The sequence below is a fragment of the Artemia franciscana genome, chromosome 13 (genome assembly GCF_032884065.1).
Source record: "Artemia franciscana chromosome 13, ASM3288406v1, whole genome shotgun sequence".
NCBI classification, from domain to species: domain Eukaryota; kingdom Metazoa; phylum Arthropoda; class Branchiopoda; order Anostraca; family Artemiidae; genus Artemia; species Artemia franciscana.
This window is the reverse complement of record NC_088875.1, coordinates 25,680,437-25,704,822: the sequence shown is the minus strand read 5'-3', so window position 1 is coordinate 25,704,822 and position 24,386 is coordinate 25,680,437. Positions and strand designations below refer to the sequence as shown.

The 24,386-nt window shown below is 35.8% G+C and overlaps 1 protein-coding gene across 2 annotated transcripts in view; it reads left to right on the top strand.

Moving 5' to 3' along the window:
• The window catches only part of LOC136034716 (titin-like), a 49,493-nt gene that overhangs the window by 7,919 nt on the left and 17,188 nt on the right, over nt 1-24,386 (top strand). For both annotated transcript variants that reach the window (XM_065716075.1, XM_065716076.1), the window contains exons 2-5: nt 1,103-4,283; nt 7,415-7,574; nt 12,532-12,645; nt 16,853-16,884. In XM_065716075.1, the coding sequence (XP_065572147.1) occupies nt 1,108-4,283; nt 7,415-7,574; nt 12,532-12,645; nt 16,853-16,884 (3,482 nt within the window). In that variant the 5' untranslated portion in view covers nt 1,103-1,107. The remainder of the gene's footprint in view (nt 1-1,102; nt 4,284-7,414; nt 7,575-12,531; nt 12,646-16,852; nt 16,885-24,386) is intronic.

The following is a 24,386-nucleotide window of genomic DNA, read 5'->3' as shown; positions in this document are numbered from 1 at the left end:
TCTAATAAGGAGTTTTATACCACAAGGAATGTAAAACTTGCGAGAATAAATTAGCAATATTGCCCATGCAACATATGTCATATTTACATAGTTTTAATCCACTAACAAAAGTTTAAAATATGTTGGGATCAAAATGTGGGTATATATTCATTTGGCAAGTTTGTAAATGATTTTTTTTTCAGCTCATTTTGACTGTGGAACATCAATAATCAGAATGACTAAGAGTTTTCCAAAAGCTTCATTTTAAAGACAAAAAAAGCTAAATGCCGCTCAGGTGCCACAGGCTGCCAACTGCTGGTTTAGAGTAATAAACTGATTGTCCCAAATATACAGGTCTATTTATGAAGCAATTTTGGGAGTTTTGAGTTGTTTTAATTTTTTCATGCTATATTGAAAAAGAATAACTGTTAAAAATAGATTTTGTTTTTGGTAAAGCATAAGTGACACTCCAGTCCTTAGGAAATGCCACTTGTTTTGTTTGTCTTTTTTCTGGTTGTTTTGATCAGACAATTCTGGTTGTTTTGAATTTTACTTGACTATTCATTTTAATTCTTATTTGTTTTAGGTTGCATTTGTGCATCTACAGTAATACTTTTATTCCTAAGTTTGACTTGACTGTTCAGTTTGAATTCTGTTCTATTTATGTTTCTATTAATCATTCATACTAATTTTGGTTTTGTTGAAATTCGTCATATTTTATGACTTTATTTCTGTTTGTTTTAAATTTTGTTATTAATGTTTATTCTCTTTGAAAATCAACTATCTTAAAAGGATTTAATTAAACATGTTGGTACATTGGAGCAAATACTTGATTTTCAGAATTTGTGAGTTTTGTTTATTATATTGGACTAATTATTTATATATTATGTTTGAGCTCTGGTCTTCTGAACATAAGCAATCAACAAAAGAACAAGAAAATAATTGGTGTCTATCCACAATTATGTGGCTAACCTAAAATGTAAAGCTTGGCGCAGTTAACAAAATGTTCCCAGGGGGCCTTTTGATGGTCTTGTAGTGCTCAGGACATTTAAATTCAGAAATAAAGTAGTAGTATGGAAAGCAGATTGTGTTTTACTGTCATGCTTATTTTATGTTATTTCAGGTGAAATGATTTCAGCTGATGAGGAGGATGTTTTGAACATTATTCCAGCAACAAGCTTAAAGCAAGAAAAGCACAAAAAATTGAAGCAGAAACATAGTACAAATACTAATACCCTTGCTGTTGTTGGCTTGAATGGATATATTTACAGAATTCCTTCAAGTTTTGTAACTTTTACACAGACAAAACCAACTATATCATATTCTAGGCAGAAAGTAGCTGAAATTTGTGTCAAGCCTCCTCCTGGGAGTAGTCACGGGGAAACTACGAGAGATGTAACCCCTTCCAGCCTATCAAATCACGATTATAAAGTTGACTTTGAAAATGATAATTCTCAATCAGGAATTGTGGAGCTAAAAGAAGATGAAAACGGGATTAAGAAAAGACGAAAAAAGAGCCATGAAAAAGTAAGAAAACCTAGTCCAAAAAAGAAAAAGAAAAAACGTAAAATCAAAGTCAGGAAAGTAAGGAATGCAGCAAAAGTAAAACATGGCAAGAAGAAAGCAGGCAAGAAGTCTAAAGAAGTTACCAAGAAGAAGAAAAAGAGGAAACACAATAGAAGCAAAGAATTTAGCTCATTAGAAGAAGAAGAGCCTGCTTTAAAATTAAAAAAGGTCTCAGAAAGTGTTGATGGAAAAGAGAGAAAGAAAAAACATAAAAAAGATAGGAGCAGGAGTCCCTCATCATCAGTGGAGCTAAAGAAAAGAAAATGTACTGAAGCTGAAGATATTTATGTGAGTGATATTTTTGCTAATGGTCATGCATATACAAGTGATCATCCACCTTCATTAAGTGGAGTGGATACTGATACTAAAATTTTATCAAAAAGCAGTTTCGTTTTTGAATCAGAAAATATTTCGAATTCTGTAAATGATATTGAAAGAAAATTCACAATGTTAGATCACTATAGAAGTGATGAAAGTGAGGTAGGTTCAAATGGTTTTAGTAGGACAGTATTAGATAGTAGTGTAAAAGATGCAGTCTTAACAAGCCCAAAATCTTTAGAAGACCAATGTGCTTCATCTCCTGAAAAATATGATCCTTTTCAATGTGCTGATGTTGACATTTTTTATGATGATACTCAGTCTGAAGAATCATCGAACTTAAGTGAAATTTACAACACAAATGATTCTTCCTCTTCTGTACTGTATTTTACTAAAAATGAAGTAAAGGATAATGATGTCATTTCCAATTTGGCTTCCACCCAAATTGCAAAAGGGATCCTCTCTTGCAACAGCTATGGTTGTGACAAAAGTGTGACCAATATCAATCATGAAATTGACAGGGAAGATAGTGCTCCAACAAGGATTACAATCGAAACTCAGAATCATTTAAGTAAACTTAGCGATGGAACACTTCTTGATAACAGACCAGAAGATAAAACTCTATCCAATAAAGCTGAAGATGAAGTTGGTTTAAGTGATGAGAATTTAGGCGAAGATAATTCTTATTTTAAAGAATTAAATGTTGATGCTCTTCAAAGTAATTGTTTGACTTCAGATTCCCCTAGAACGTCTATGAGACTAGTTGAGTCATCTAGTCCACCTACTTTGCCACCCCCAAGTGAAATACCACTTCCTGAGCAAAGTGTAAATGAACATGAACCTATAGAACTATGTGCAATTCCAGTTCCACAAGTGCCTAAAGATGACTTAGAAAAAAACTTGCATCCACTATTACCAAAAACCCAAAGATCGCGAGCTGATTTAAATTCAACCGAATTATATAACATAAAGCTGCCATTTACTGGAAAAAAAGAAACTCGCATTTCACATGAGATGCCTAGTTCTGACTCTCTTTCAGCTGAACTTTACATATCTGAGTCTTTGAAAAGCTGCTCGGACGTTTCCTTGACAGTGTCTAATCCCATCAAAATGAATATCCAGCCAGCTAAAGAACCTGTAAGAATAAAATTTGCATTAAAGACACTGCCTTCTCGCATTAGCAAACTCATCAAATATCAGGAGGAAGAAGAGGATGCTCAGGATTCAAAATCTGAAGAGAATAATTCTGCTACAGCAGATAATGGAAAATTAAGTTTTGATGAGGAGCCTGCAAATTCTGCAAGTGCAAATGATCATGATTTTATTTGTGATGAAGTATCTGCTAATGTTCATATTTTGGATGAACAAAATACTTGCGAGAATTTATTGTCAACATTAGAATCCATAGATAAATTAGAAGAACCTTCTTCTCACAGCTCTTTTTTAGGTCCCAAAGAAGATAAGGAAGATCAGTTAGATGAGTCTACCAAAAACATACAGTTTCAGAACAGCACGGCCAACATAACTGCAAAGCCTTTAGACGAAAGTACAGATCCTTCTCACAGAATGACACTCTCCAGGTCACGTTCTCCACGAAAAATTTCACGGTCCCGGTCGCCGTACAGAAAGCAACGCTCTATGTCTCCGCGGAGTAAGCGATCTTGGTCACCAAGAAAAAAGTCTATATCCCGTTCTCCTTTAAGAAGGTCACATTCCAGATCCCCAACCAAACGATTGCCATTACGCATTTCACCGAATCGGAGAGCCCATTCACCAAAACGATATCGTCATACGTCACCTAAGAACCGGCGACGTTCCTCTCCTCGAAAAGGGAGTTCGTCGACATATCACAACCGTTCATCATCACCTAAACGACATAGATCACCTGGGCGAAGATCGCCACAGAGGAGAACGCATAAAAGACTATCGCCACAGAGAGCATCCATACGAGAGTTGTCACCTAGAAAATCTCCAATAGAAAAAGATTTCAGAAGGTCTCCTTACGTTGAAAGAGCGGCATCTCCAAAGACCAAAAGGTGGTCACCAAAAAGAGTTTTTAAGCCGGTTTCTCCCATAGTTTCACCACATTCTCCAGCTCAGCTTTACAGAAACCCATCCCCAGTTCTAAGCTATCACCCTGTTCCAGTTCTCAAAGAAGTTCCAATAGAAGATAGAGCTCCTGAGCTTAACAACTTGCAAGCATCTGCTATTGAGACTATCACGAGCATTGAAAGACAAGAGGTGATTCCCCGGCCAAGAAAGGAAGCAATTCATAGCACCGTCCTTATAACAATCGAGCCTCAGGCAATTCCACTGCCAGAACCAACCAGTCCTGCGGTAGCGCACAGTGAAGAAATGGAAATTTCGTCTGTATCTAGTGAAGAGATAGAGCCCGAAAGAAGGATGTCTTTAGATGAACGGTAATATTACTTATTTATTTATGATTAGGTTTTTTGAGACATTGATGTATTTACCTTCACACTTTAAACTGGAAGTGATTTCAATTACAACTTTCTTTACTCTTGTCAAACATAATTGGAAGACTACCTGTATTTTGCTGTCTAGAAAAAAAGTCTATCAGGAGGAGAGTATGATAAGAAGACAGCAGAATTATGTCTTCTTTTTTTCCTCTTTTTAGTTAGTAAAAGATAAATAAGGGTAAAACTGTATGCTTAGAATTTATTTTAGAGATTTATACTCCTGAAAGTTTACTTTTTTGTGGAATTGTATTTATTTTTGTGCTGCTTTGCCTCTATTTCTCTCCCTTTTTTTCCTTTAGCTAATTCCAGAGAGTGCTTCTGTCAACTACTAATTTTACGTGCATCCTTGCTTCTTCACAGGGATATTATTAATCAGAGCGGGAGGGGTTGAATGGTGTGTGTCCCCCAAACTGTCAGAACTGTTCTTATTTTCACATATGTGTCATTTAATTATTTGTTTCTGTTCTTTTGATAAGCTTCTGTTCTTTTTGATTGTAATTGAAAATTAGCAGCCTTGAATTGCACTTCTTGCTGATTTTGACCGTGCTTCCATCTCTTTGGAAAAATATGACTCCCTCTCGCAGGGGTCGATCAAGTGTGTTTCTATGACTATCCCTCCCTACAGGGACGGTTTATTTAGTAGTTAAAATATATACGAGGCTTGTTATTAAAATTGTCAAACTATTTTTGCAGTTTTGTAATTATTTAGAAGCCTATTTTCCTTAAAGCTGCTGGTTTCATGAAAATAAGATACCCCTCTTATGTAGTATATAAATTTCAGATTTTTCAACTAATTTCTTTATGTCTTTAAAATTAATGTTTTTGATATTTAGATTTATTCCCGTGTAACAGCCTAAATTACCACCGTTCTCAGAATATTTGGTCAATCACTCATAGAGTGGTAAAAAGGCAGAAATCAATTGCTCTCATATATTTGCACTCAGGTGTTCACCTATGGTGGGAGGACAGGGATGCTAGACCATCACCCCCTAGAAAACTCACTTTTATTAGAAATTTACCTTAAATACTGCTGTGAAACTGGGTATTGTGGGAGTTTTTTCATTACTGGCAAAGGAAATATAACAGATTGAAAAGTTTTGCTCTTCTTAGTATTCATATGTTGGTAATTATTGTGAATCTTCAGTAATCTATTTTCTTGATAATTGTTTGTATAAAAGATATTCAAAATGTTCAGAAGCATATTCTTTATGAACCGTCCAATTTAAACAGAAATGAAGCTATTGTGTCCAGTAAAGTATCCGAATACTGTGTTTTAAATTTTGACATACATTACAAGAAATATGCCATTAATGTCTAGTTTATATAAATTAGTTATCGATCGTTTCTTTGTATTTGAAAACTAGAAGCTAATAAAATGTGTCCATATGCTCAGCTTTAAACATACTCTCCTTTTTTTTCTACTAATTTAAAAAAAAAATGTTCCATGGAATAACTTTCAAAGAAAAGTAAGAGCTACATTAAACGAAAAATGAGCAGAAACAAAGTCAAATAATTTTCCAAGCATAAAACTACCGCAAATCACCTTCGATAAATAACGTAAGTTTAAAATGAACAGAAAGTACTGTAAATAACCGATTCACGCTCAAAATTAAAAGAAACTACCACAAAGAGGCGTAGGCTTGACGCCCTCTGCGCCTTCTCAAGATCAGAACATAATTTGAACAATTTTCATGTCATGAGAAATAAGAACATATAGCTCAAAATAAAAAATATTTTCAGTTAAGTGCAAATGCGTTCTGGTCTTTAGAAGGCACAGTGGTCGTTAGCCCTACTCCTATTTGTGACTAGTTTCGGCTGAGCTTGACCTTGGTTTTTTGTTGTGATTTCTGTCCGTTTTGGGTTACATTTATTTATTGATAGTGATTGGTGGTAGTTCTACGCTTGGAAAATTATTTGACTTTAAATTTGCTCAATGGTTTAATGTCGCTCTTTACTTTTCTCTGAATACCTATTTTTTGGACTTTTTTTAAAATTAATTGCGGGAGAGGGCCAGGGAGATGTTATTATGTGCTGTATGCTGTATATATAGCTTTACTACTCATCCTGATGATCAAAGACGTAACTGATGGAATAGAAAAATACGCGTACTTATATCAGCACTTTAGAGCATTCAGGAAAGAAAGTTTAACATTTGTTGATCTTTGGCACATTTAATTGCTTCTTTGGACTGCATAAAAGGTTATCTAATTGATACAGGTTCCATACAAACTTCCCATGAGGCAAAATTGGAGGCCCATCCAGTATTTTGAGATACTGCTCTGACCTGAAAAAACGTGGGTGGGGCAAGGGTGCTTTAAGAAATTCATCCCTGCGGCTGGTATTGACTCTAGATGGCCCATTTTTGATTCATCAATTAGCATAATATGGGATGTTTGGATGCTGCACTAACCGTCTGTTTTATACTGTGACAACGAAAGAGGGGAAAATCTTGGCACTCACTGAATATTATACCCCCCCCCCCCCCAATACTCCTAATTTGCTTGGGTGTCAGTTTTGCAAAGCTTGGTAAAATTATAAAAATGAAGGCACTAATAATAGAAATGACTTATAAATAACGGTGCTTACATGCCTTAACAATTCGGTGAGATCAAGAAAATTCAACTTTTTTTTATACCTGTCAAAAAAATGTCACCCAGTAGATCTTTTCTTATTCTTTTTTTATGATTTAAAGAAAATGACGTTGTAGTCCTAGCTGCTGTTCCATCTGAGTATTTTTTTTTTAGCTTTGGTGTTTGTACCCGTGTAACTTTTTTTTAAAACTAGCACAACTGGCAAAATAATTTTATTCCTAAAGTAGCTTTTTACCCTGAGATCAAATATATAATTATAAGTAGTTATAAATATAATTATAACGTCATTGCTACAGGTTATAATTTTCAAATACATTTTTAATTGTTACTTCACCCACGAAATGTTTCCAAAACAATAGCTTAATAGTATGTGCTATTGTTTGCAAACAATAGCAAAACAACGGTATTTTTGTGCACTTAATTCGACCATAGAATGGGAACGCAATGCCGTTTTTATTGATAATGCCTTGTTTCATTTAGGTTGAAAGTAGAACTAGGTGTAGGCGAGGAAGAACCTGCCCCTAGTGTTCCTCTTGGTGGAGGGGGCTGGAATTTCAACGAACCTAAGCAATTTAGTCAAGAAGGTAGTGAACTAATAAGGCACTACATGGAAGAATTAGAAAAATACTATGCCACTCTGGTATGTCTTTTGCATTATTAAGTATTTCGGTTTTTTAATTTAGAAGAAATCATCTACATGGTAAATCTGACATTACAGATCTTTTTTTCATATAGGATTCATTGTTTTCATAGTTATAGCTATGTGTGCACCTGAAGGAGTGGGTCATTTTCTATTCAATATTAGCCTCTTCGAGCACGTCTTTTACTAAGTATTTTTAATTTTCTTTTTTGTTTCTTTCTATAGCTTGTTATGATAGTATCAGAGCATATCAGGATCCATATTGGAATGTCTGTATTTATGTATGATCTCAGAAGTTGTTCTAAAATCAAATAATGTAAGGTTTATTTATTTTTTGTGATTAGCTTCCAAAACATAATTGTTCGATCGCCCTACAGGTAATGGGTGTCTTTCATCTTTTTTTTTTCAAATATCACATCCGTGAATGAACGGTTTGCGGACCTTGACACTCATTCTCTACGAGCTGAAAAGTAAGGTGTATAACCTGACCATTTTATAGTAGGAGGATTTAAGCTTACATATATTACATGCTTACCACTTGAAATCAGGCAAAGAATATTTCTGTGCATTTTCACTACTTCAGGATTCAGTCTCGTTGTTGTATAAAATTTATTGTGAAGATTTCCAAACAATGTCTGGTTGTATTTTAATTACTGTTACCGCTCCAAGAAGCCCCTTCTCTTTATAACAACTTCAAAGTGATTTTGCTTTCTTCTTTCCATTCCTTTTTACCTCCTTGCCCTTTTGCTTCCTATTCATTCAACTCAATTTTTTTCAATATGTTCAGCAAAAATTTGGAAGGTCTTAAAATCTGCCTGGAGAAAATATATGCCATATCTGTAGGGCCTTGTATCACAAGGTGAATTTTTTCTCACTTTTTTTAAAAGTCATTTCGTATCCTTTGGAGTGGTTTTACAAACATTGCAGGTTTTTGTTCAACACCAAGATTGTTAAAAATGAAGGGGTATTCAAAAGACTGTTTTAATTGATGTTGGATTAAGGAAACACAAAATTGTTGGAATATTTTTAACTAATAGCTAAAAATATTAAGTCCCTCTCTGCTTTAGAGCAAAATGATATGATCGAAAACGTCACTAATATCATCCGTGACATAGCCGAAAAGATAGCTCTAAATGCGAAAGTTTTCTTTTCTTAGTTGAGGAGATGAGTGATCACTACAAATATTCTTCAATAACCAGACGCCATCGTTGGTCATTCCAGTTCGGACTCTCGTTACTTGAGCAGAGACGTTTTGTGTCAGAAAACAAAGTCAACACTAAAACTTTGTTTTATTGCTATATTTTGAGAGTTCTGTGATAAACTCGGCATAATATTTAATCAGTAAGTAGCAGTATTTCAAATACCGCTTCTGGTGCCTTGTTTTAGTATTAATGTTGTATTGACTGAGTTTGGAATGAAATCGCATAGTTACAAGCAGTTTTATTTCTTTGGGCCGAATGTCCTTTCTGGGCTGACTGTTTGGCAAGGTAAATGGAGGTATGCGGTCGACCCTTATCGTCCTGACAGCAGGGTTCCTGACTGGGGCCTCCCTAAAGCTCGAACAATACCTTTTTTTGTATTTCCACAAAAAATAACAGTAATTATAAAAAATGCCCTTACCATAGATTTAAAAAATACCTTATTTGTATTTTAATTTTTAAAAATGGAATAAAGAATCGTTTTCCATCTCCTAACTTGTATTCTTTGGATTGGTGCCACTAACTCATAAAGGTTTTGGAATCCGCGTGTAATAACCATTTTTTCCAACTTTGCATTCATTTTTTACTCTGTTTTCCCTCTTGCTATTGCTTAGATATATATGGAGCCTTCATTTTGCGTGCTAAAACGACTGAAATTTTACAACTGAAATCTGCCATTTAAGGGCACATTTCTGTCAATCGCAATGTTTCATTAAATTTGGACTTTAAATCATCCTGAAACTGAAGTGAGTATTTCCTTTTTCGTCTTTTATACTTCTCTCATATTTATCTTTTGCATTACTGTTTGTCTGTTGGGATGTCTACATTCCATCTGTAATTGCATCTGTTCACCACCTTCAAGAACAAACGGCCCGAGTCTTACAGTTAGCTAACCAGTCTGCTGTTAATCGCCTGAAGATCAAGGACATTTTATATTTTATCAGTATCTTCGCTGGCATGCCAATACTTTTATGAAGAGCTCTCATGGGGCTTTTCTGGACTGCTTCAACTAGTGAAAGAAATTAATCCGAACGTAGTTCGTAACTGGGACGATGTTATGGTTCCGGCAAATCCCTCGGTTTGGTCAGGCTTCCATCTGGCTGTGATTGGGGGGTATACTCAGAACTCAATTCCAAAATTTCCAACCGATTGATTCGTTTAAGGAGCACATGAAGGGTTTATTGTTAGCAGTTAAAGATAGATAAGATTTTATCAATTGTTGGGTATTTATTAGTTAGTTTTAGTTTCTCGATAACATAGAGGAAAATTTGCCTTGATTGTCAGGTGATGGAAAGATCGCCGTATTTGTGTGAACGGTCGTTGAGTTGAATTCTTGTCCCTTATTTATTTATTTTCAGGCTTAGTTTAGTATGGATATATGTTAATTAATTATTTTAAACTGTTTTCCCAAACAACGGGCTACCGAGTCCTTTGGGATATTATCCTTGTAAATGCTTATTTAATGAAATAAACGGAACCTGAACTGGGCATTTAAACCGGGACTTAACCGTTTTATATTAAAATCACATTTGGAAATTTTGGATCGGTGCACTGACGGTTTATTTGGTTCAATATTGTCAAATAAATCCGTTCACTGAGCCAGAATTATGATATTACATTGACTTTTTTTACACCATGACATACACTTGCTTAGAAAACAGGAAAAGCTCTTTATTTTCGCATGTTTTTAATGCAATATCAAAGTATTTAAAAAATACAAAAAAACAAGAGCCAAGAGCTTCTATAGCACTTGTGACGAGGTTGGAAGAGCCAAGAGCTCATATGGCACTATCGACGAGGTCGGAACCTAAAATTAGACTAGGTACTAGAGTTATTGATTTTGCTTTTCTTTGTTTATTCGCAATTATTACAAAGATAAACTTGCAAATACAGTGTTCCTTTTGTCTCTCTTCTTGTTCGGTATTGTAACGTTTGTCCCACCAAGTTTCATCCTGATCTTTCCACTCTAAGCGTTTTCCAAGATTTTCGGTTTCCCCCTCAAACTCACCCCAGTGTCATCGGATCCGGTTGGGATTTAAAATAAGAGCTTTGAGATATGAGGTCCTTCTAAATATCAAATTTCATTAAGATCCGAAAACCGGTTCATAGGATAAAAATTCCTCATTTTTTCTAATTTTTCCGAACTAACCGTCCCCCACTCCCCCCAGATGGTCAAATCGGGGAAACGACTATTTCTCATATAATATGGTCCGGTCCCGGATACGCCTGCCAACTTTCAGTGATCGCTACGTTGATCACATATCCCGTTTCAGATCTTCTTCATGTAGTAATTTGGATGGTCCGGGATTCGAACCTGAGCCCTCTCGCACCCTAAGTGAGAATCATATCCCTAGACCAGCAAACCACATTTAAGAAGAACAATCATTTGTTTTATCGGCAAATAAAATTCTTCTCAACTATCTCGTTCGCTTGCCCCCCCCCCCCCAGATGGTCGAATCGGGGAAGAGACTATTTCTAATTTAATCTGGTCTGGTCCCTGATACGCCTTTCAGCTTTCATCGTCCTAGTTTATCTGGAAGTACCTGAACTAGCAAAACCGGGACCGACAGACAGACAGACGGACAGAAATTGCGATCGCTGTATGTCACTTGGTAAATACCAAGTGCCATAATTACAAATATAATTTGGGACATGGATAAAGCTAAATATCAGCTATCGAATGGTGGAAAATTTGTCGTTTGACGCTGAAGCATCAGAAACCTTGAACTACAAAAAAATCGCATGCTAAAAACTCGGAGAGGGAACATAACCCTTAAATTCATTGACAAAGTTTATACAATTGCAAAACCTCTTTTAATATTTGTTTTTCTTATCGTTTCTTTTTCATGCGTGTGTAACCGTATCGCCTACACGTAAATTTCACTATTTCAGGAAAAAGAGGGTCAGGTGCATCTTTAAAATAAAAAAATGTGAAATATCTTTAACTTTTTTTTAGATTTGTCAAACTTGCCAAGGGTGTTTTTTTTATATATGTGAATAATTCTTAAATATGTATCAAAATGGACACCTTTATCCTTGAAACTTTGCACTTTTTATATCAATGAAAGTACTGAAATGCCTCTTGTTCTTCTCTATCATTAGTTACTAATTTTTCTACCTGATTTGATTGTTTGCTGTCTGTTTTTTTCTTTTCTCCTCGCTGAATGTGCATATTCAATATGAATTAGGCTTGCGCTCATACGAGCAGTTCTACTAAGAATGGTTACATCTATCACTCGATGTAATTTATATGAAAACATCAAAAAATATAACAAAAACTGACAAATAGCCTGAAATTATTTTTTTCTAATTGCAAATTAGTTTCAACTATGGACTTGCCTAAACTCCGTATTTTGTTTAAACTCCAACCGTTAAATATATAGATCTATTTCCAAGCTACTTCAGCTAAGCATGGTCCATTGATTTGTCCTATCACTTTTCTCATATTCCGTTTGGTTTTCAAGCTGCTTAAAACTTTCTGATTGCTTTCTGAAAAGAAAATTTTCAAATATTTTTCAGAACGTGATTTTTTTCCCGTTTTCTGCTTTTCATATGAACTAGTGTAGCAGTAACAGGCGTTTATTTATTTTTTTTTTATAAGAAAATAAGCTGTAGGAAATTGACCAATCTCCAACCATATTGGTAAAAAGAAACCAGTGTCTATTATTGTCATTTAAAGTTTCCACACATTCTAAATTATTGTATGGGTTGAATTTTGAGTGTACTGTCTGCCGTAGTAAATTTTCTAATTTTTCTAGAGGAATTACGGTGGTTATGCAGAGTACCCTCCTCCAGTGACACTAGTACGAGTTGACAATACCTTAAGAATTATACCGACAATGCCGGTTAATCTTTCTAGTCAAACAACACATGTAAGTTTGTTTTTTTCTTCGTCTTTCTTTTCTTTTTGCTAAGTTTTGCCGGCTATACTAAATTTTGTTCATATAATTTTTTATTTTTCTTCGTATTGTTTAAACCTGTATCGAGAAGTATGAATTTGTGACTAGAAGCTCAGTTACTTCGAAAGTATATATCCTTATCCTACGGTGTGAGCTTCCAACCACTTGCACAGAAGTAGGGGCTTTGGGTGAAATATCTTCGGGTAGCAGCTCCGGGATCTCTATTTTTTACATGCGTGCTTGGACCATATGTCGATGAGAAAAATAAAAATAAGAGAAGGAAAAAGAACTCTGACCTTTTTCTGTTTGCCATAGATGTAAAAGTGTGCCATGGAGGCCGAAAAAATCTTCCTAAATACATTTTGTTTAAAAAATTGTGCATCTGTAATGGTTGTTTATCTGTATCACAACAAGTACAAATCTCTCCCAAGAGAAAATCATTCGTGGTAATGAATGACAAGTAAAGAACAACCTTTGTTTTTGTGTTAACTTCAAAAAATTTGCTTTTATTGCTAATTGTAGGTATGTAATAAATACTAATTGTTCAATTTACATATCAAAGATTTATTAGTATAAGAAAATCTACAATAATTCACAGAAATGAGAAATCGCCCCCAAATAATCTGATCTTGATGAAAGCTATATTATGTCAGTTATATCAAGTTCAAAATGCCTAGGAACCACCTAACCGAGAGGTTTCAAGCCCTTGGTTAGGTTTCAAGGGGTTTCTTAGAGGTTTCAAGTTTTTATTGAATTGTTTTTTGTTTTTTTTTCAATTTAATTTCCAAAGATGATTATACTGAACCAGTAGTCAAGAACATTAGAAGAGTGCTCGCTCGAGCGGAAATTTAATGTTCATTTCTCCTTTAACAATAAAAGACCCCCCCCCCCTGTTGTAAAATGTGGACTTTTACCGTTTTGTGGCGCAAGGTAAGCATTTGGCCCAAATAAAGCCAAAGCTATCGAGCGCACATTATGAGATAGCCAAGTAAATTAAGAGTTATAAGCTATTCGTATAACATTTCAATTTCGGAGGCTCTACTGTCGTGCAGTGGCACATTTTGTGCAAACTTATATTCATCACATACAAAATCAATAGTAATTATTGAACATTTCTATAGCAAACCTTAATGATTGTAAACTGTTTGTGGCATAAAAGCTGTTTTGGCGACAGTGAAAGTCAGGTGCGGAACACGAATTTATCGTTGGTTCCAGAATTCCGAACTGAAGTCTGCGTGTCAAAATTCCAAGCTTTGGTTCCAAGTCTGGCTTTATTGTTGCAGATCACAAACAGGCTGGGTTAACCATGTCAATGAACGCGTAAACCATATATTTGCCAAAGCTTTAATCAAGCACAGGAGGGATTGCATAAGATATTTTTCTGAAAGTTTTAACCAAAATCCTATTACCCTTTGGAAATATGTCCTAAGACCCAAACGTTATGCTACGCCGGAATAGACCTATTAATATGGCGAATGGTTTTTGTCAGTTATTTGAGTTGCTAACATATGGTAAAATTTGGTCAAATGCTACCTTCCTTCGGGGTAATTGGGCTTTCAGAAGGGACTAGGATGTGGTAATGCCCCGTCAGTTTTGTGTGCTGTACTTTTAGATGCTGATCCAGCTAGTGAATCTTCAGTTCTCGGTAGCCACGAAGTCTACCGTCTATTTGATTCTCTTGTCCACAAGTATATTTTTTATTCTGCATATAAGAGTGGGGTCAATCCTTTGGTGATAGGTGTGCATCGGGATTTATGTGGTAACCTCGTGGTCCAGATTATTACCGGTTTATAAGCGAGTAAGATAGGGATCTGTTGTTTCATCGGATTTTTTCAACAATGCAATAATATAGCTACAATCGCAAAATGAGTGTTTATGCATAGTTTGAGTCTAAGTCTAGTTTGTTATGCTGATGCCGTGTTTATGCCTTGCCGGACTATTATGCCTGAGAAAAATTTTGAAATGTTAAAAGACAAATACCCAAAAAGGGTCTTGATTTCAAGGAAGCTAAGTCTGAGGTTGTTCTTTTTAATTGCTAAGATTTGGTTGATGTATCTATTAGACTTGGTGATACCACAGTTAAGAGTCTGCATTAAATTATTTGGGCCTCCCAATCGGATCTTTTGTGCGTGCTACCTGCTCTCTCTTTGTTAGTCAACATCAAAAGCGATTTTCATATTGTACCATTATGTCAAATAAACTCCGTTTTAGTCGCATGAATTTAACAAGATTATATAATGCAACTGTGCTGTTGCATAGTCTGCATGTTGCAACTTTCAGGATTAAACCTCAGAAATCTGATACTAAGCAAAATCGGTTCTAATAATTTCGTTATGCAAAGTAACTGTTGAGATTACCTCTGTTGATGCATAATTAAGCCTTCGTTATAAAGTTACAGAACCATGTCAGACCGTTCGAAAACGGATCGATAATTTCAATGCGAGGCCATTGCACGAGTGGTCGTCTCTCCTGTGGCAGTTGTGTCGATTAAGTCTCTTTCACTATTTTTTCTCTCACTATTATAAACCTGTATTATCCTGCATTTTTGTTTCTTGTTTTTCTTTTTTTGTTTGGATTGTGTTTAACTCCATCTTCTTGCTTTTTTGTAATGACGTGTTAGAAAAAAAAATGAAAACTCGTTAAGATACGCATCAACTGTTCCGGGGGAGGTTAGTAGATGTATTTTAAGTTGGACGGAGGGGGGAGGTTCAGAAGTCTTTTATATGAGTATTAATGGAGAGAGGTAGATTTACCCTATTCTTTTGATCATTCGGTAAAGGAAAAAAAAAATAGACTAGCACCCCAATAATTAGGGGATGGTAGCTGCAATCCTATTGTGAAAATGATAATGTTTAACAGATAACCATGGCTTTTAAATAGCGTAGCATTATGAAAAAAAATTGAAATTTAGCGCCAAAAGTATTTCTGATGGGTGTGGCAACCTGCCGTATATTTGGGAGAAACCTATTTTATTTTGCAAAGCAAAATAGTACAAGAAATTATTTTGCAAAGCAAAACTTGTACAAGAGTCGAGATTGGTTAGCAGCTCATAGTTGCATATTGTTCATTGCACATCTTATTGTTTTTAAATGTTCATTTTTATCGCGTAATAGCAGTCCCAGTTAAATAGTTATCCCAGTTAAGGATAACTTGACTAGTAATAATTAGCCGGAAAACGCAATTGGGAATAATATTCTAACCAAACAGAATGTTTTTATTGAAGGATGCAAAGAGTAATCAAATAACGAAATATTGGTGTAGTTTTACTTATTTCAATTAGCAGCTGAAGACCGAACGTAAATATCTTTCCAAAATATCTGTCACTTTCTTTTTTGTCTATGTTGAGAATTGGTTTCTTTTTTGTTTTTCTTCTGCATTTCATGTGTGACCACTCTCTTATAATTTCTGCATCCAGGGGCTTCTTATAAGTTATTTACGTATTTTTATAGCCTTTGTGCGCATGATTCATTGGAGTCTATTCAGTCTGTTTGATCTATTTAGTTTTTCCCTTTTTTTTCTTCTCTTTTCGCTGTAAGTAAGTGACTTTTTTCTCTGAGTAAGGGACTCGTATGTCTTCCCACTTGTTTACAGGCCAACTAACCCTTTTGAGGAAAGAATAGTCTATTATTGTACGTGTATTTAATCATAAGTAAAGCTCATCTTAACACTCTTTCGAAAACGTAGTGGTTGATGTTCTTATATTTTAAATTTAATTAACGCATTTTTTTAAAATTTCCTCATATCCCCAAAACTAGTCCTTGTATACTTACCTAGAATAGAGTTAAATGATATTTGATATTCCATACTATTCATTGGTGTTCTTTTTAAACGCTACAATAACCAATTCTGAACTCAAGGACTTTTATAACAAAATTCTTACTTCTTTACATTTAGGAAATCTTAATTTGTTAGATTTCAAGTCTCACTTATATATTAACTGGATTGTGTTCAACCCCTTCAACCAATGTATTACTTCCTAGCTGAAGGGCCGAGAAACGGAGAGCAGTACCGCCGGTAGGGACTGTAAATTCCAATGCCGTATTCTTTACCTTTACCCTTTTTAATCCATTCTTCGTGGTATCACAATATTAACTTAGCAATTAATACCATCCCGATACCTTTTTTTTTGTATGCAGCAAATACTCTGACTGCCATTTCACTATATTTTTATTGATTTCAGGTCCCGACTAAACCAGCTCTTGTGAACTGTCGGTAAGAATTGTTGTTACTTTTTTCTATCTTTAGTTGTAATGGCTCGCTTTCGTTTTTTTTTTTTTTTTTTTTTTTTTTTTTTTTTAGGGGAGATTAATTTAGAGTGAGGTATCGAATCTTTATGGAAGTTTGAGGCTTGGTTTTTATTCTAAATTTTTATTCATAGGTATGTTACTGATTGTTCTTAGAAGACATTAAATTTGACTAAAAAAACTCACTTAGTTTTCTACAAAGAAGAAAAAGTAAGTTTAAAACGAGTCTAAGTTACTTTCAAACAGTTCGTGGTAACGAACCGTAGTAAGGAGCGACCCGACTCAATAGTAAACGAAACTCCAAAAATCGAAATTTTGATGCTAAAAGATACATCAAAAGAATCGGATTTTCATGCCGATTTTAAATATATAAATTTCATCAAATTTAGTCTTTGTCATCAAAAGTTACGAGCCTGAGAAAATTTACCTTATTTTGGAAAATAGGGAGGGGGGGAAACCCCTTAAAAGTCATAGAATCTTAACGAAAATCACACCATCGTATTCAGCGTATCAGAGAACCCTATAGCAAACATTTCAAGCTCCTATCTACAAAAATGTGGAATTTTGTATTTTTTGCCAGAAGACAGATCGCGGGTGCGTGTTTATTATTTTTCCCAGGGGACATCTTATCGACCAAGTGGTCCTAGAATGTCGCAAGATGACTCATTCTAATCGAAATGAAAAGTTCTAGTTCCCTTTTTAAGTGACCAAAAAAATTGAAGGGCACCTAGGCCTCCTCCCACGCTCATTTTTTTCCCAAAGTCAACGGATCAAACTTTTGAGATAGCCATTTTGTTCCACATAGTCGAAAACCATGATAACTATGTCTTTGGGGATGACTTACTCCCCCACAGTCTCTGGGGGAAGGGCTGCAAGTTACAAACTTTGACCAGTGTTTACATACAGTAATGGTTATTGGGAAGTGTACAGTCGTTTTCAGGGGGATTCTTTCGGTTTGGGGTGTTGGGTTGAGGGGAGGGGGCTATGTGGGAGGATCTTTCCTTGGAGGAATATGTCATGGGAGAAGAGAAATTCAATGAAAAGGGTGCGAGATTTTCTAGCATTACTATAAAAAAACAATGAAAAAATAAACATGAAAAAGTTTTTTTCAATTGAAACTAAGGAGTAGCATTAAAACTTAAAACGAATAAAACGAGATTATTAAGCATATGAGGGGTTCTAAAGATACTTTAGCATAAAGAGCGAGGTATTTAGGAGGAGATAAATACCTCGCTCTTTATGCTAAAGTATTTTTAGTAATTTCAACTATTTATTCTACGGCCTTTCTGATTCAGGAGTAATTCTTAAAGAATTAGGACAAAACTTACGATTTAGTAAAAAGAGCGAGGTATTAACGAGGGGACAAAACCCCTCATATACATAATAAAAATATAAGAATATAAAAGTTTGTTACGTAAGTTAATTCTTAAGTTACGTATATTTTTTACTAATAAAAACGTTCGTTAAAAATCAAAAGTTCTAGTTGCCTTTTTAAATAACCGAAAAATTGGAGGGCAACTACGCCTCCTTCCCCACCCCTTACTTCTCAAAATCGTCTGATCAAAATAAGAGAAAGCCATTTATCCAAAAAAGAATTAGTATGCAAATTTCATTTTAATAATTTATGTGCGGAGAGCCAAAATCAAACATGCATTAATTCAAAAACGTTCAGAAATTAAATAAAGAAAAAAACTAGTTTTTTTAACTGAAAGTAAGGAGCGACATTAAAATTTAAAACGAACAGAAATTACTCCGTATATGAAATGGGTTTTCCCCTCCGCAATCCCTCGCTCTTTGCGCTAAAGTTTGACTCTTTGCCACAATTCTAATTTTTAAAACAATTAAAAACTGCTTTTTTGATAATTTAAATAAAAAGGTCTAGAAATTCGAAAAAATTTCGAACTCTAAGGGAAACTGAGCCCGAGGACACCCCTGTGTGCGTCCCTGGATTGATGTAGGATTGTGTCTTTAGATTTATTGGTAGGTCTAATTGATATAGACCTACCTTTTTATTCATTTTCGCTGCATTGCTAGGGTAGAAAATTAATCATCATTAAGAAGGCTACTTTAGTTTATAAATGATAACGCAACACAGAGACGTATTCTGGTAGTCGTCAGTGAAGTGTTGATATGGTAATCAGTCGGTGATAGACATAGAATCAAATTACTTTCACCATCAAAAACAAACAATTTCTGTTGTATTTTGACGCAAAATTAACGCAACCTTAGCTTGTACACGCTGCAATCCTGCTCATTTTAAGATTGATACTATATAAGATAGTTTATACTCGTTTTAGATTTCGGATTTGCTCTCTAATTTTCGTGGGAAAAAGATCGTTTTTATAGTGTAATTTCTGTTCTTTTATTCTTGTGGCAGTATTGCAATACAAACCTCAAATCTACCATCAAACCAAACTTCCGAATCTTTCGGTACGACCTTTGGTGGAAACCGAAAGTCATTGAGGAAAATATAGGTTACATACCATGTTTTGTTTTAGAAAAATTTCTGATATAATTTGAATACTATGTTTGTAATCAATAACTTCAAAATCCAACTATGTTAGAATCATGTTGGAAATATGTTGGAAATCAGTTGCGAATTGTGTGCTGACTGTGTTCTGATTTGCAGTCATCTGATCATTTAAGATCGCTCCATAAATGAAGAAAACTCGAGATTCCAGGTGATGCAGGAAAAGGTGGGAAGCCCAGGACCCTGTGCTAAGTCAGTGGCCTGGAAAGATTGATGACTATGCTGATTGTTTAGTTGTTTTTTTTACAATACTTGTGTTTTCTTCTATTCAAATTACACATTCACAAACAAATTAAATTAGCAAATTTACACAAATCCTTGTTTCTATTTATATTACAGTAGGAGCTCGATTTCTAATACAATGCATCACGTTTCCGACGTATACCTATTAATTAGGATATTTATTTCCAAGACCACACTGCTTTCTAGGACGAAACAAATTAAATTTCAAATGGGGATACCAGAAGTTATTATTTTGTTCTGTGTAAATATGTTAGTTTTATTTTAAATATTTTAGTGTTTCTGCTGATGACGACCGCTGTTTATGTGGTCGAAATATCTTTTTCGACCACACTTTTGTGTATCTGTTTTGTATCTGAGACTTGTGTATCTGTTTTCACTGTCTAATAAATGGACTTATCCCCATTTGAACCTTTATTTGTTCATAATGCATCACGCTGTCGCACAAAGTACGTATTTTAAATGAAGAACATTACCCTAAGCATTTTCAGTTCGCTAAATTTTTGAAAAAACAAGAGCTAAGAGCTCATATGGCACTTGTGACGAGGCGAGAAGAGCTAAGAGCCAAGAGATCATATGGTATGAGCTCTAACAAAATTCTATGAATCAATAGATTGATTTAAAAAGGAAAATAAGAGACTTAATGCCGGTCAGGATTTAAAATAAGAGCTCTGAGTCACGATGTCCTTCTAAATATCAAAATTCATTAAGATCCGATCGCCCACTTGTAAGTTATAAATACCTAATTTTTTCTAATTTTTCCTCTCCCATTAGCCCCCCAGATGGTCGAATCTGGGAAAACGACTTTATTAAGTCAAATTGTGCAGCTCCCTGACACGCCTACCAATTTTCATCGTCCTAGCATGTCCAGAAGCACCAAACTCGCCAAATCACTGAACCCCTCCCCCCAACTCCTCTAAAGAGAGCGAATCTTGTACGATTCTGTCAATCACGTATCAAGGACATTTGTTTATTCGATCCACCAAGCTTCATCACGATTCCTCCACTCCAAGTGTTCTTCCAAGATTTCCCCCTCCAACTGCCCCCAATGTCAAAAGATCTGGTCGGGATTTGAAATAAGAGCTCTAAGATATGGATTCCTTCTAAAAATCAAATTTCATTAAGATCCGATCATCTATTCATCAGATAAAAATACCCCAATTTTCACGTTTTCCAAGAATTCCGGTTTCCCCCACCAACTCTCCTCAATGTCACAGGATCTGGTCGGAATTTAAAATTAGAACTTTAAAGTACGAGATCCTTCTAAATATCAAATTTCATTAAGATCTGGTCACCCTTTCGTAAGTTACAAATACCTCAATTTTCAAAATTACCCCCCCCCCCCAATTCCATCAAAGAGAGCAGATCCGGTCCGGTTATGTCAGTCACATATCTTAGACAGGTTTCTATTCTTCCCATCCAGTTTCATCCTGATCTCACCGCTTTAAGTATTTTCTAAGATTTCCGGTCCCCCCAACTGCCCCCCTCCCAATTACGCTTGATCCGGTTGAGATTTAAAATAAGAGATCTGAGTTACGAGGATCTTCTAAATATGAAGTTTCAGGATGATCCAATCACTCCTTCGTAAGTTAAAAATACGTAATTTTTTCTTATTTTTCAGAATTAGCCCCCCCCCCCCAATGTTGCGGATCCGTTCCAATTATTTAAATCATGTATGTAAGACTTCTGCTTATTTTTCCCAACAAGTTTCATCCCGATCCCTCCAATCTAAGCGTTTTCCATGATTTTAGGTTCCCCCACCCCAAACTTCCCCCAATGTCACCAGATCCGGTTAGGATTTAAAATAAGAGCTTTGAGACACGATATCCTTCTAAATATCAAATTTTATTGAGATCCGATCTCCCGTTCGTAAGTTAAAAATACCTCATTTTTTCTAATTTTTCAGAATTAACCCCTCCCCCAACTACCCCAAAGAGAGCGGCTCCGTTCCGGTTATGTCAATCATGTATCTAGGACTTGTGCTTATCTTTCCCACCAAGTTTCATCCCGATCCCTCCACTCTAAGTGTTTTCCAAGTTTTAGATTCCCCCCTCCCAGCTCCCCCCCCCAATGTCACCAGATCCGGTCGGGATTTAAAATAAGAGCTCTGAGACACGATATTCTTCTAAATATCAAATTTAATTGAGATCCGATCACCCGTTCGTAAGTTAAAAATACCTCATTTTTTCTAATTTTTCAGAATTAACCCCCCCCCCCCCCAACTATCCCAAAGAGAGTGGATCCGTTCCGTTTATGTCAATCATGTATCTAGGACTTGTGTTTATTTTTCCCACCAAGTTTCATCCCGATCCCTCCACTCTAAGTGTTTACCAAGTTTTAGGTTTCCCCCTCCCAAATCCCCCCCCCCCCAATGTCAACAGGCCCTGTCGGGACTTAAAATAAGAGCTCTAAGACACGATATCCTTCTAAACATCAAATTTCATTGAGATCCGATCACCCGTTCGTAAGTTAAAAATACCTCATTTTTTCTAATTTTTCAGAATTACCCCCCCCCCCCCCCAACTACCCCAAAGAGAGCGGATCCGTTCCGATTATGTCAATCATGTATCCGGGACTTGTGCTTATTTTTCCCATCAAGTTTCATCCCGATCCCTCCACTCTTAAGTGTTTTCCAAGATTTTAGGTTTCCCCCCTCCAACTCCCCCCAATGTCATCAGATCCGGTCGGGATTTAAAATAAGAGCTCTGAGACACAATATCGTTCCAAACATCAAATTTCATTAAGATCCCATCACCCGCTCATAAGTTAAAAATACTTCGTTTTTTCTATTTTTTCCGAATTAACCGGCCCCCCACTCCCCCTCTCCCCAGATGGTTAAATCGGGAAAACGACTATTTCTAGTTTAATCTGGTCCGGTCCCTGATAAGCTTGCCAAATTTCATCGTCCTAGCTTACCTGGAAGTGCCTAAAGTAGCAAAACCGGGACCGACAGACGGACCGACAGAATTTGCGATTGCTATATATGTCACTTGTTAATACCAAGTGCCATAAAAACAGAAAGTAAATTCACACTCCTTCCCCCTTTTTACGAAGAAAAGGCTGCTGCTGGAAGAAATTTCCGTCTGTAGAGAACCTACTACTACTGCTAAGAACTCACTGTTGCGCCTAGCCACCTGAGGCCGACACAGCTGAGAGCATTCCTTTTCTGTCCTAATTAACTCAGGGCTTCGCTCTTTGCCCATTGTCATGGAGTTTCAATATCCTTATAAATCAATTTCTTCGTACATCTTTCCATCTTATTTAAGGACAGTCCGCTTACCTTTTGCTCATTATAGCCCTACAAACTGGGATTGAACCACAATCTGGTACAGCTCACTGTTTGGTATACAGTCAGTCAAACAGGTAGCTAAAACTCCCCATAGACAATCCCTTCGGAAAATATTTAACAAATCTTCCTCAGCCTTTAGAAGTGCCATGTTTCACTACCATACTTGACCACTTTTCTGCCAGTGGTTTCCAATATTCCGAACTTTGTTCTTAGACTTATTTTCCTATTTACGTATTCTAAACTTAGTTCTTAAACTAATTTCCCTATTTTTCCTAACTTTTTTCAACTGCAAAAAAAAACTGTGCCGTGGCTATTCTACTTTTTACAGTCTCACCATATCCATTATTTTACTAATGCTACTACCCAGGTAAATAAAGCGATCCACTTGATCGATTTTTTCGCTGTATAACGCCATTTTTTGTCCTCGTGCTATTCCAGTCTAGCCTATTCTCTCACCCTGAACTCTAAAAAACTTCCAAAAATTCAGTCATATCGCTAGAAGTTTTATCAATAAACTCAACTCGTCTGCATAATTTAAGTCTAGGAAAGTTTATTTGATATTTTGTCCTCGTAGAGCCTTTGTCGTGCTTCTTTGGACAAAATCCGTCGATGTCATCCATACCTGGGGTTAGGACATAACCCTGTTTGACTCCTGATTCCACACACAAACCAGCTACTAACCTCACTTCGTACCTTAACCGCAACAAAACTATTCCCGTTCATAGCCCTAGTCAGTTTAATATACTTATCTGATATACCACACAAGGATAAGGACTTTCACTAAAGCTTTCTGCCAGCTGATATTAGTTTATCGAAATTGATATTAGTTTGTCTATCTATAGCATGTATTAGTTTAGTAAGTATCATCATGCCAAATAATTTGCTTCCTATGGAAATCATGGTAATGTCTCTGCAACTATCCCAGTCACTCGATTCATCCCTTTTGTAAATCGGATTATTATTTCTTTTTTTTTTTAGTCAGTTGGAACTTCTGCCTTTCAAATACAAGAAACAGCCCGAAAATCTCCCTTTCCTTGATCAGGGAGAAACGGGATTGCTGCCCAGTGGATTTTCTTCTTAATTTGCCTTTGATGTCTTACATTTGATTTGTGTAAAGGTAGGAAGGATGACGGACCTCGTTGTAGTCCGCGCATCAAGTCGTTAGGGACACGTTTTGTTTGCTGCGTAGAGAAAAGTCAGCCGAAGCTGTGTATCAAATTTTTAATGGCAACAACTGTTGATATACAGTATCATCCTATATTCTATACAACAGGAGACAGGAATTATATTCATGAGCTTCACAAATTAGAAATGGGATAAAGAAACTACCAACTGATCCTCCTAAGGACCAGTACACGTTTTGTAGTATACTTTTTGTATGTCGGCCATTATACGTTTTGGTATGTTGATT